This window comes from Mustela nigripes, chromosome 11 (genome assembly GCF_022355385.1).
Source record: "Mustela nigripes isolate SB6536 chromosome 11, MUSNIG.SB6536, whole genome shotgun sequence".
In the NCBI taxonomy this organism is placed as follows: domain Eukaryota; kingdom Metazoa; phylum Chordata; class Mammalia; order Carnivora; family Mustelidae; genus Mustela; species Mustela nigripes.
In genome coordinates, this window is record NC_081567.1 from 22,028,425 (window position 1) to 22,041,165 (window position 12,741).

Consider the following 12,741-nt stretch of genomic DNA (forward strand, 5'->3'; position numbering starts at 1 on the left):
CGCTGTGACCTTGGAAAGGTCACTTCATTCAGTTCTCATTTGTCAATCTGAATAATCATGATACTTTCCTTACAAGGTGGTTCTGAAGGGCAATGAAGTGGCACCGCGGAAGCTGATGTTTACATGGGTCTTACTCTAAGCAGGAACTGTCCTTGGGTGTTTTATTCCTTGCAACCGCCTAGGAATGAGGTGCTCTGACCATCAGCTCCATTCGACGGTGAGCAAACCGGGGCACAGGGGGCAGACGCCGCTTGTTCCGTGCCCCTCCTGGCAGCAGCATGTGGCAGAGCCGGGCTTTGCGCAGAGGCTGTGTGGCGCCTACATCCGTGCCCTCAGCCACATGCACCCTAGAATGCGGTGGCTCTTTCATCCTGGCCGTGCCTCAGACTCACCAGCACAACCTGCGAAGACCTGTCGAGTGAGACTCTGCAGCCTCTGCACTGGGAGCAAGCTCTGTGCTCTGGCCCCGTCAGTGCCGGGATGCAGACCTTCCCTTCCCCTCCCTGTCTTCCATTTCCTGACTCACTGGCTCTCTCCCAAGTCATAGGACTAGATAATTAGGGTTACCTTTGACCCATTCCTGACAGAGCCATGCCACCAGCCTGTGTGACAGGAGGAACAGGTTCCAGGAGCTGCAGGAAGAGACGGCTGCCCCTGGGATCATCCTTCTCCTCCAGTTTGAAGCCACAACCGCAGTCATGGGACCACTGGGAAAGAGGCCTTGAGCCATGGAGGATGCGTCACCCAACCTCTGTCTTTGTAATAAACCACCTGAAAACACCATGTTATCCCGCGCCCCTTCAGGATACTAGAATACTCCTGGGCTGTGTCGGAAGGCATAGTTCAGCTGTAACCTGGGTCGTAGGAACTCATGGGAGCAACCATAGTCGCGTTACCCTGAACGTTAAAAACAAGATGGCTCTGAGTTCTCCTACCCCTCGGGACATTCCTCTCTCAAATTAAAATTTGTTTAAATGGGTTTTACGGTCTTACAAGATCTGGCCTCTGCTAATCTCTCTGGCCTGAGCCCAGTCACTGCCGTGATCTACAGTGAGCAACACCAGCCTTTCGACTCTGGTGGCTCACGCCTGAAGACTCACACTTCCCATCCACCCCACCTAGAACATTCTTCCCCTAGAAGCTCACCCGGCTAGCTCGTTCTTATCATTCATAATACCAACTCCGATGTCACCTCCTCACAGAGGCCATCTGATTCACAGCCCCCCTCCCCCACCCTCCCCATCACTCTCCATCTTGCTAACCTTGTTTTATTTTCTTCATAATACTGGCAGGATATAAACCCAGGATGCCTGGGCGGTGCAACCAGTTAAGCATCTGCCTTGGGCTCAGGTCATGATCCCAGGGTCTTGGGGTTGAGTCCCGCATTGGGCTCCCTGTTCAGTGGGGAGTCTACTTTTCCCTCTGCCTACCACTCCCCCTGCTTATGCGCTCGCTCTCTCTCTCTCTCTGACAAATAAATAATAATAATAAAACAAAATAATTCCATTTGTATAAAACAATACTTATGACATTTCATAGCTATTTCCCTCTGCTTGTCTAGGTGCTTCCTGTATCCAACTCTAGAATGGAAAACTCCAGGAAAGCAAAACTTTGCCTGCCATGGTCACGGCTGTGTCCCGAGTGCAGAAGCCTATCAGGATCCATGTCTAGAAAGTGCCGAAAGTATCTAGGAGATGAATGAGAGCCTCTGCCATCAGTGCTTCCTCCCAACCCCCACACACCCTCCACCAGTGTCCTCCAGGAGCAAAGCCAGCAAACCAAAGGCAAAGGGTGCGCCTGAGATGGTCACAGGTGTCACAGAGGCCACCAGCAACACCTGGCAGGGAGAGCAAACTCACCAGCTGGGCTCAAATTCTGGCTCCCTCCATCCCTCCCCACTGTTGACCTTGACCTCACCTCTAGGCTGAGTGACCTTGGGCTCCCCGCTGTGAGCCTGTTTTTTTGTTTTTGTTTTTTTTTGTTTTTTTTTTCCTTCCTGTGTAAAATCAGGGAAGGAATCAGACCTACTTCACAGGGTCATGGTAAGGTGAAATGAGACAGTACACGTGAAGCATGTAGCCCAGTCTAACAGACCAGCGACCCTGCAGGCAGAGCAGGGGAGGGGCACCCGCGAAGCCTGAAAGGCGTCCCCATGTGCACTTCCTCGAGGGAGGTTGGAGAGGATGGGGGGACATTCAAGGCCACTGTCCTACTTTGATCTACCAAGCTTGTTACTGCTGGAGAAGCCAAGCAGAACCACTTATCAAGAGTTGGTTTGGGGCTCCCCGAATAATTACCAAGCACCTGCCAGGTGCCTTAGGAAAGATGTGGAGGAGGAAGACCATGAGGGCTGGGAAACTTAATCTGGAAGCAGAGACAGATAAAAACACAGGCCCAGAGACAGAGGAGGTTAAGTGGAAGATAGAGGGAGGAGGCAGTCTGTTGGCAGCAGGCCAGCTTTGCTCCCAGTAACTGAAGGGAGGGCACCCCTCCCTGGGGCCCCTCCAAAGGATGCCTTGGCAGGAAAACAGAGTCAGTGGTTAAGAGGATGCCCTTCCCATTCAGACACACCCCTTTTTAAATTGAGGCTCCTCTGTGACCTCAAGCACATGATCTCACCTCTCTGAACCTCACTGCCTCGTTTATGAAATAAAAATAATATTGGGATCTATTCACAGGTTCTTGAGGGGATTTAAAGTCTACTTTAAAAGTACTTTTTTTTTTTAAGATTTTATTTATTTATTTGACAGACAGAGATCACAAGTAGGCAGAGAGAGGAGGAAGCAGGCTCTCCACTGAGCAGAGAGCCCAATGTGGGACTCGATCCCGGGACCCTGGGATCATGCCCTGAGCCAAAGGCAGAGGCTTTAACCCACTGAGCCATCCAGGCGCCCCTACTGTAAAAGTACTTGACAAGGGTGGTGAACAAGAAATGTGTGGCAAATGCTAGCCATAGGTTTTGTTTTGTTCTGTTTACCCAAGATGGAAGCATTTCAACTGCAAAGAAACCTCTCTAGCATTTGCCACTTAAGTTTTTTTTTCTTTTTTTTTTTTTTACTTTTTAAAAATGATTTTATTTATTTATTTGACACAGAGAGTGAGAGAGCATGAGCAAGTGAGCGTGAGAACAAGCAAAGGCAGCCACAGACAGGGAGGGAAAAGCAGACTCCCCTCTGAGCAGGGAGCCCGATGTGGGGCTTGATCCTAGGACCCTGAGATCATGACCTGAGCCAAAGGCTTAACTGACCGAGCCACCCAAGTGTTCCTTAAATTTATTTTCCAAACAACATTTACCTGGTGCTTCTGTGCCAGACTCTCTTAACAACTATATAAGGAAGATATTATATTTTAGTCCTTTTCTTTTTACACATAACAGAAAATTTACCATCTTAACTGTTTTTTTAATGTACAGTTCCGTAGTGTTAAGTATAATCACACTGATAGGCAACAGATCTCGAGAACATTTTTGTTCTTTTTTTGTTTTTGCGAAAATGAAACTCTCTACCCCTTGAGCATCATCTCCTCACTTCCCCTTCCCATAACCCTGGGTTTCTGTTTCTAGGAAGGTACTATTTTAACTCTGTTTCACAAGTCAAGAAACCAAGATCAGCTACATAGTTCATGGGACTCAGTGCAAAATGAAATGTAAGTTATGAGGAATGGTCAAGACAATCACAGCAGAGTACTAACTACATCAAGCACAATCACACAGGACCTTGGCGGAGACCAAGGGCGGGAGAAGTTAAGTTATTTTCCCAAAATCACACTGCAGCTTTAGGAGCCGCTAAAATCCTTTACTTCCCGTACTAACTCCCTGCAGGCAGGGGCTTTGATTTGTTCACCACAGAGTGCCCAGAATCCAGCACCGTGCCTGGTATCCCCGGTCATTCGTCATATAATTCATATCTGGGGGAATGAATAAATTGGTCACATTCACCTGCTTTGACCAGAGATCAGTGCTTTGCCTTGGCTCTCTCACACAATTAAGGCTCCTCCTTTGTATTTACCTAGAGCCCTTGAATTTCTAGGAGAAGCAAGTGTGACGCGTGTCTTTCTATATACAATGTCCCGTGGCACTTTTATGAGGCCCTGCCCCTTCAAAACATTCCTGGTTTCAAGTCCTACCTTTCTGCAGTGCGGTGGAATTAGAAGTCACGGGATAGGGGCACCTGGGTGGCTCAGTCTGTTAAGCGTCTGCCTTAGGCTCAGGTCTTCATGCTAAGATCTTGGGATCAAGCCCTGAGGGTCCTGGGATCGACCACCCCCTCCAATAATAGCATCGAGCTCCCTGTTCAGCAGGGAGCCTACTTCTATTCTCTCCTCCCTTCTGGTGCTCTCTCTCTCTCTCTCTCAAATAAATAAATAAAGTCTTAAAAAAGAAGTCACTGGATGAAGAGAGATCACTGGTAGCATGCTATGGCCCCAGGTCCCCAGGGCCCAGGAGTCTGATGGCTAGCTTCCCCCGCTCCCGGATCTCAACACAGGAAAACTAGAACCAAACTCGAGTTTTATTTACAGTAACGGCATGCAGGGCTGCCAAAGAGTCTAGCGAGTAGCCTATGTTTTGTCGCTCTGAAAATGACTTCATTTTTCCTGTCTGACTGTGAGAGTCTTTGCTGACAGTGGGAAGAAAGGAGAGATGAAACCTCAGGAACACACCAATGGATTAATCATACTCCTAATCTTGTGACTTCTTATTGTGCTGTACATGATTCCCTTTGAGTCTAAGTATTCTTTATCTGTCCATTTTCAGTACACCAGTGACTACTTGTGATCCCACACAAGAGCGAGCTCACTGCCGGTTAACTCCTAGCCCCTTGGGGTTCCTCACCTGTCTCATTCTGCCATCTCAGAGGTAACCCCTGTCTCGAATGTTGTGTGTCCCTGTCGCCAGTTTCAGATGCATTACATTTGTCTGCTTCACTAAATAATGCATTGTTTGCTTTGAGTTATTTTTGAAATTCATAGGAAGGGTGTGGTATGTCAGCTTCTGAGACTTGCTTTTCTGACTCCAGAACAGCTAAAAAGATGCCATTGCCATGTTGTCACACCTACTGTTATTTTTTTTTCTTTTCACTATTGCATAATACTCCACCGTCTAATAGACCATCATTCTTCTCTCAAGGGCATTTGGGCTGTTTCAGCTTTTTGCTGAAATTCTCATGCAAGGCCGTGGGTTAAATTTTGCCTTGGGTATATATAACAAGGGGTGCGATGCCTGATTCATAGGGTACACGAATGCTCAAATTTGCAAGAGGATGCCAAGTCGTTTCCAAAATTACTGTTCCAAACCCCCCAGTGATCACAGGGGATCCCATCGGTCCCCATCTCCCACATATGGTATGGTCAACCTTCTTCATTCGTCAAGTTGAATGAGTATTGAATGAGTGGATGACTGAATAATGGGGAAACCAGGTTGCTCACAAAAAATCAGTTCATATGATCAATCTGTAACCTTTAGCTTTAAACAAATCAAATGTGCTTTCAAATGTTGTCAGTGGGATTCCTGGATGTTTCAGATGGTGAAGCCGCTGACTCTTGATTTCAGTTCAGGTTATGATCTCAAGGTCCTGGGATCAAGCCACCAGTGGGGGGCCTGCTTCAGGATTCTCTCTCTCCCTCTGCCCCTCCCCCTGCTTGTTCATGCTCGCTCTTTCAGATAAAAAAATAAATCTTTAAAAAAAATAAAAGTAGGGGCGCCTGGGTGGCTCAATGGGTTAAAGCCTCTGCCTTCTGCTCAGGTCATGATCCCAGGGTCCTGGGATCCAGCCCCACATCAGGCTCTCTGCTCGGCAGGGAGCCTGCTTCCCTTCCTCTCTCTCTGCCTGCCTCTGCCTACTTGTGATCTCTGTCTGTCAAATAAATAAATAAAATCTTTAATAAATAAATAAATAAAAGTAAAATGTTACCAAGAAGAGAAGATGAAAAATCTCAAGTAAAATGTTGCAAAAAATCTTATAAAAACTAAAATCATTCAATCTGTCATAAATTACCATAAAATGTAAATATTTAAAAAACAAAAGATAGAAGCTCCCCTTAGAAGACACACATGTAATTTGCATCAAACCATAAATACATATTTTATGCTTTTTTTCCTTTATTAACAATATATTTCACAATTTAAAAAGGAAGAAAATGGTCTTCAGTTTATATTATACCCTATACACAAACCAATTCAAACATATTACAGAGTTTAATTTAAAATCATGATGTCAGGTGCCTGGGTGGCTCAGTGGTTTAAAGCCTCTGCCTTCAGCTCAGGTCATGATTTCAGGGTCCTGGGATCGAGCTCTGCATTGGGCTCTCTGCTTAGCAGAGAGCCTGCTTCCTCCTCTCTCTCTCTCTGCCTGCCTCCCTGCCTACTTGTGATCTCTGTCTGTCAAATAAATAAAAATTTTTTTAAAAAATGTTTAAAAACATAAAATAAAGTAGAATCATGATGCCCATACATAACTGGAAGGAAACATAAGCAAATAAAAATCTAAGGTGATTGCTGAGTACCTAGGAACTACTTTTTACAACATACAAGTAAAGGTAAAAACCATGAGGAAAAAAGACTGATGGATTTTATTACATAAAAATGCAAAATTTTTTGTAGGTTTCACTCTTTTTTTTTTTTTTTTAAAGAGAGAGAGAGAGAAGCAGGCTCCCTGCTGAGCAGAGATCCCGATGCGGGACTCGATCCCAGGATCCTGAGATCATGACCTGAGCCGAAGGCAGTGGCTTAACCCACTGAGCCACCCAGGCGCCCTGTAGGTTTCACTCTTTTTTTTGTTTTTTTAAAGATTTTTATTTATTTGACAGACAGAGATCACAAGTAGGCAGAGAGGCAGGCAGAGAGAGGAGGAAGCAGGCTCCCTGCTGAGCAGAGAGCCCGATGCGGGGCTCGATCCCAGGACCCTGGGATCATGACCTGAGCCGAAAGCAGAGGCTTTAACCCACTGAGCCACCCAGGCGCCCCAGGTTTCACTCTTAAATAAAAAAAAAATATAAAGGCAATCAACCATCTGGGGAAGATACATCAGTGTTATAAAGGATCCATCTATCTTTGTTAAGTTGGGCTGAGAACATGGAGGCCAGACTCACAATCTGGTGACTTGCCTGCTGTTGGGACACTTGGTGGGATTAGATTATAAGAGCATAAGACACCTGGGTTGGGTAGATCTCCTTCTAACTTCCAGAACCTGGAGACTAACACCAGGGCCTTGCAGGGGACTGGCAGGCTATCTTGGGCAAGATTTTAGGCACACTAAAATAAGGTAGGAGATCTACTATGAATGTGTTTGCTGGGGATGTGAGGATACAGTGGACTTGGGAGTGACAAAGGTTTAAAATTCTAGGAGGTGGGAGCTCAGGGGTTGCTACAAAAAGAAGTTTGGAAAAGCAGGTGCAGTACCGAAGGCTTTTCCAGGGCTTACACGAATATTGGCGTGGGAGTAAGGGGACCAGCGGCAGGCAGGGCAACTCTGTACCGCCAACAGTTTACAAAGTTTAGATTCAGTTAGGAATTTCACGAAAGGAACCAAACGTAACATTTTTCCAGGAAGCAAGCGACTGAATGAAATCCCATCACAACCTCATTTAATGCAGGTTATGGGTGAATTTTGACCTGTTGGATGTGATACAGTGTGACGGCTCCAAAAAGGACTCCGTAAAGGACTCTTGGCTGAGGAGAACCACTGGACCAAATCATAACACTGACTGTATTCTTTCCAAGGATACACACTCATAACTGGCAGGACTCTAATTCACTCGATCCTGAGGATGCGGCCTCCTTTGAGTCCCAGCAGACTGACTAAATGATCATTGAATTAAGTGTGAAGGGATTAGCCAAAGACCAATCAAAGAATATAGATTTGCCACTTTAGAGGCGTGAATACCAATGCAATACCCCCATTTTCCTGGCCCCCTTTTATTTCGGTAGATGTGATTTCCCCACTTTGGTTCACACAGGTTTTTCAAGAAAAGCAGCCATTCTGAAGTGGACCCAAGACAGGAACGTTTGGGTTAGTTACCAAAGAGAAAGGTGGGAGAAATGTGTTTTATGTGGAAAGCACTGATGCTGATGATGTGATTGAGTTAAATTGTATTTGTGTCTCCGGGGCTGCCTTCACTGCCAAAATCTTACTGCCATGGTATTTCTATAGATCACATAAAAATGTAGTTATTCAACACCTTTAATTGAGTGCTTACTCTATTCAGGCTGGGGTTCTAAGAGCTGGGTATATGGCATGACCAAAAGAGAAAAATCCCTGTTCTCAGCTGGGGGGGGGGGGCGAAAACTAAAAAATAAATATATACCACGTCAGGTAGTAACAAATGCTTCAAAGAAAATTAGGAAGAGGGAGAGATAGAAGTAGGCCATCCTATTTGAATAAAGTCGTCTTAGGAAGACTTTCCTGACAAGGTGATGGTTGATTTAAACCACCTTCTAGAAGGATTGGGTGTATGTATTTAGGAAGTCCCAGGCAAACTTGGCCCCATCATGGCTGTGTGGTCTTGTTCTCAGTGACTAACTTCTCTGAGCCCAAGCCAGTAAAAATCGAGAGGATGAGGAAAATGCACTGTAAATTATAGTGATTATTACAGTTTATGAATGCAATTTTGTTATAGTATGAATTTTATGGATGCTATAATAACTTCTTTATGCCCCAAGGAAAAAATAATCTCCAGTCCCCTGAGGGGGGTCTTGCCATACTTCCCTTCTTTTATTTTATTTTTTTTTTTTAAAGATTTATTTATTTATTTATTTGACAGAGAGAGAGAGAGATGACAAGCAGGCAGAGAGGCAGGCAGAGAGAGGGGAGGAAGCAGGCTCCCTGCTGAGCAGAGAGCCCATCCCAGGACCCTGGGATCATGACCTGAGCCAAAGGCAGCGGCTTAACCCACTGAGCCACCCAGGCGCCCCCTTCCCTTCTTTTACAATTAGAACTGGGATTTCGGACCCTGCTACAAAGCAGGCATTCCCCTGATTCTGAGAATTCGGAAAATTCTCCATTGCTAGCTTCCGTTCCCTCGTCCATGAATCGGAGATAATGGTAGGGCTGACCACTTTAGGGTTTTTACTGATGTTGTTAAAATGACACTGAGCTACATGTGAGACACATTGAACCATACGCCAGGCATGTTCCTAAACAATGGAAACATAGTCATTCATTTAATCCACGACACACCCGTAGACCGAGTACAATTTTAAACTGCCCTTTACAGCCAAGGAAACTGAGGCACGGAGGCGTTAAGTCTTGACCTCCAGAGCTAGGGTTCCAGCCACGACAACTGGGCTCCAGAGCCTGGCAGTGTTACACAGGGCTCAGCCCTGGGCCTAGCCCACAGTTAGAGCTCGGGAAATCTTTATAGGGGTGGTTTTGTCCGTTCCAGCGCGGGGCTGCTCCAGACTTTCCACTTAGGAAGAGCTGAAGGGGGCTGGTTTGTCGGAAGGGGAGGCTAGGGGGCGCTTGCATAGCAACCGTAGTTCAATGCATAGCAACCATAATGTTTACTGGAACTGGGGGAGTCGGTGGGGATCGCGGGGAAGCGGAGTGAGCCGGCCACCCCTGGACACCCCATTTGCGGCGGAGACTAACAAGCCCCGGAGCAGCTCAAATCCGAGCTCCCCCCCCCCCCCCCCCCCCCCCCCCCCCCCCCCCGGCGCGCCGGCCCCCCCCGCGGCGCCCCCCCCCCCCTGTCTGGAGGCAGATGGTTCCTTCCGTTCTCCGGCTGGTTCAGGTTCCGCGCTCCGAGTCACAAAGCGCGGGGTCACGTGGGCGGGCCGGTGCGCTTTGTGACGCCGCGGGCCCCGCCTCCCGGCCCGCCTATCCGCGCACGCCGGCCCCGCCTCGCGCGCGCCGCCCGTGCAATCCCTGCTTAAGAGACCCCGGAGTGGGGCGCTCGCCCGAAGCCAGGCCGCGTCCGCCATAGTGCCTGGCTTGGAGGTGTCGCCGGCGCTGGGTGAGGGCCCGAGAGCGGCAGGGGGGCGAAACAAAAAGCGAGCCCCGAAGCCTTTGGCGTTGCCCGGCGGTTTCCGGGCCTCCTCTCGCGATTCGGGGCCGAGAGGCGACGGGAGCGAAAGGCGAGAGAAGCGCGGAGCACACGGCGAGAGGAAGCGTCGGGGAGCCTCGGCGGCGTCCCCAGGGTCCGCCAAAGCCACCCGGCCGCTGGCTGGGGCCCGGGGTGGTGAGGAAGTGCTTCGAGGCCTCGTTGAGGCCTAGTACCGGCTTTGTGTCCGAGGCGGCGGCGGCGGCGGGGGGGAGGCGGAGCCGGGGGCGGCCTGCGGGAAGGCCTCTCCTCCGCCGACCGCGCGTTTCTGGCCTAGGCCGCGGGCCGCTCGTGGCCTCCGGGGAGCAGGCGACAGGGGTTTGCGTGTGGGGGGGCCTGGGCCTGGGGAAGCTGACGCCGGTCGTCCGGAAGCCAGGAGGAGGCGAGAGGCCGCTCGTGGACTCCGGGCCTAGGCCCTCTTCCCCCAACCTTCTCCCGGGGCCTGGGTCACCCCAATCCACGGAAAGAGAGACCAACCGGGAGGTGCGGCCTCGCTATGGACCCCTGACCCCGCGGGGTCATTCGGACTCTAACGTGTGGACTGACCGCTACTGACTGCACCGCCTGCCCCCCGTCTCCTGCCGGCCCCTTAGCATGAGCGAGGGGGACCCAGCCGGGTGACATTGTGCCCGTTGGCGGATTCTCGATTTCCCCTTTCCCCGTCCTCGTCCGCTTCCTCCCGTATGAAGTGCTTCTGAGTATCGGGGGGAGGGGGGCGGGGGGGGCTCTGGATTATTGTTTTTACGAACCCCTGCTTGTGGTTGGGGGGGTATTTAATCTGAGGCCTTAGGGTCCTTCGGTGTCTTTTTGAGTGTTTTGTGTGTGTACATATTTTGCTCTTAAGTTTATAAATATACATATATTGAGCGTGTCCACGTCTCCTCGCTGAACCTTAGGAATCCTTTGGCACCATGTCCTGTGTGCATTATAAATTTTCCTCTAAACTCAACTATGATACCGTCACCTTTGATGGGCTCCACATCTCCCTCTGCGATTTAAAGAAGCAGATTATGGGGAGAGAGAAGTTGAAAGCTGCCGACTGCGACCTGCAGATCACCAACGCGCAGACGAAAGAAGGTAAGAGCCACACGGGCTCCAGCTCGGCTGGCCGGAGATAGGTAGTGGTTGTGCTAAATACTGGTTGCCTGGCAGGAGGCTAACCGCCATTACGTCTCCTGTGGGCCTGTTCGTTCTAAGACTTTGGATGCACCTTTCCTGGAGACCCAGGGGTTGCAGCGGTCGGCCTGGGGGTTTAACTGGCTTGTATGGTGTCTGCGTAGGTGGGATCATCGGTAACCGGCTAATCTGAAAACGTGCAAGTCGGTTTAGTCTTCTCAAATGTTATTTAAAATGAGGATGTCCGTGGGAGAGGGTGAGGGGTGCCCTCCAGGTTCTTGGGGGTGCTTGCCCTGTGGCGTTTTCGAGCTTGTTTTTCATCAGAGGGCAGGAGAGCATATGGAGGCGTCTTACTTGTTAAAGCAGCGGTAGAGATAGTGCCCTAACTTGCTAACCTGACAGTGGTTTGGGGGTTCAGTGGCAGGTTTTATGTACTCCCTTTTTCTTCCAGTCCTTTGGTACTTAATTTATTTTTATTTTGGAGTTGCCTGTGTTGCGGCGCAGGGATCCTCACTTAAATATTTTTGAGGATTTAATCCAGCCAGTCTTTAATGTTGGAATTGCTTTTGGAACCTGATGTGTTCTGATGTCACCACTTTTGTGTGTAAATTCCAGAATTAGTAATACAGTAATTAAGTGGCTGAGCTCTGAGTTCATCACATTACTCTTAAAATTTAGTAGCAATTTAGTAAAGGGTCTTCTTTTTTTTTTTTTAAGTAGTAATTGCTAGGCTTTATTTACGTGATTATGTTACTTGGATGTGGAGAATAGTAGGCTGCTACCAAGTGAGTTTCAAACAAGCCACTGATGGGAATATTTAAGTTCTTTCTCCTTTTTAAAGGCATTTAATAATGTTGAGAATTTAACATTAGATATGACAGTGTGAGAAGTAGTATCTGCAGATTCTGGTTCTGCATTTGTTTTGGTTTCTTTTTCTTAGTACTGTAATGCTGATGTGTAGTTTTCAGTAGATCAGTCTGGGATGGGAAGAAATAAAGTTCAAACTAGCTTAGGGTATTTTATCGATCACTAAATTTTTCTTAAGGTGTGACTTGCGTTCTTTTAGTTGAAATTGGGGGGGTGTCCCTCACTTCTAGCCTACATGGGGTTTTGGATTTTGTTTCGTTTTTTAAATATTTTAATTTTAAGTAATCTCTACACCCAGCGTGGGGCTCGAACTCACAACCTAGAGACCACGAGTCGGACGCTCTACCAATTGAGCCAGCCAGTGCCCCTAGTTTATAGTTTTTAATAGAGTGAATCTTGTCATGTAAAAGAGTTGTTTCCCATTTATATCCAGACATAAGTTTAATTGTATTACATTAAGGACTGGCATTCCTGGCATGATTCAAAAATATTGAATACAAACTTTATTTGCTTACATGGTAACACATGATGGAATATTCTCCACTGCCCCCACCTCCTTTTAAAATGTCATACCTAAGGGATACTCCACAGGAAGCTTTTGTGATTATAATTATGTGTAGAATCCTCTACTTAAGGAGAGGAAAAATTGCTGGTCATCATGAAGAGTCAAATAGCTTTTTAAAAGTGTTCAAGAGGGGCGCCTGGGTGGCTCAGTGGGTTAAG

At 47.9% G+C, this 12,741-nt stretch overlaps 1 protein-coding gene across 5 annotated transcripts in view; it reads left to right on the top strand.

Moving 5' to 3' along the window:
• The first annotated feature begins 10,945 nt into the window (after positions 1-10,945).
• The window catches only part of RBBP6 (RB binding protein 6, ubiquitin ligase), a 30,946-nt gene continuing 29,150 nt past the window's right edge, over positions 10,946-12,741 (top strand). For all 5 annotated transcript variants that reach the window (XM_059415143.1, XM_059415145.1, XM_059415144.1 and 2 more), the window contains exon 1: positions 10,946-11,112. In XM_059415143.1, coding sequence (XP_059271126.1) covers positions 10,947-11,112 — 166 coding nt within the window. In that variant the 5' untranslated portion in view covers position 10,946. The remainder of the gene's footprint in view (positions 11,113-12,741) is intronic.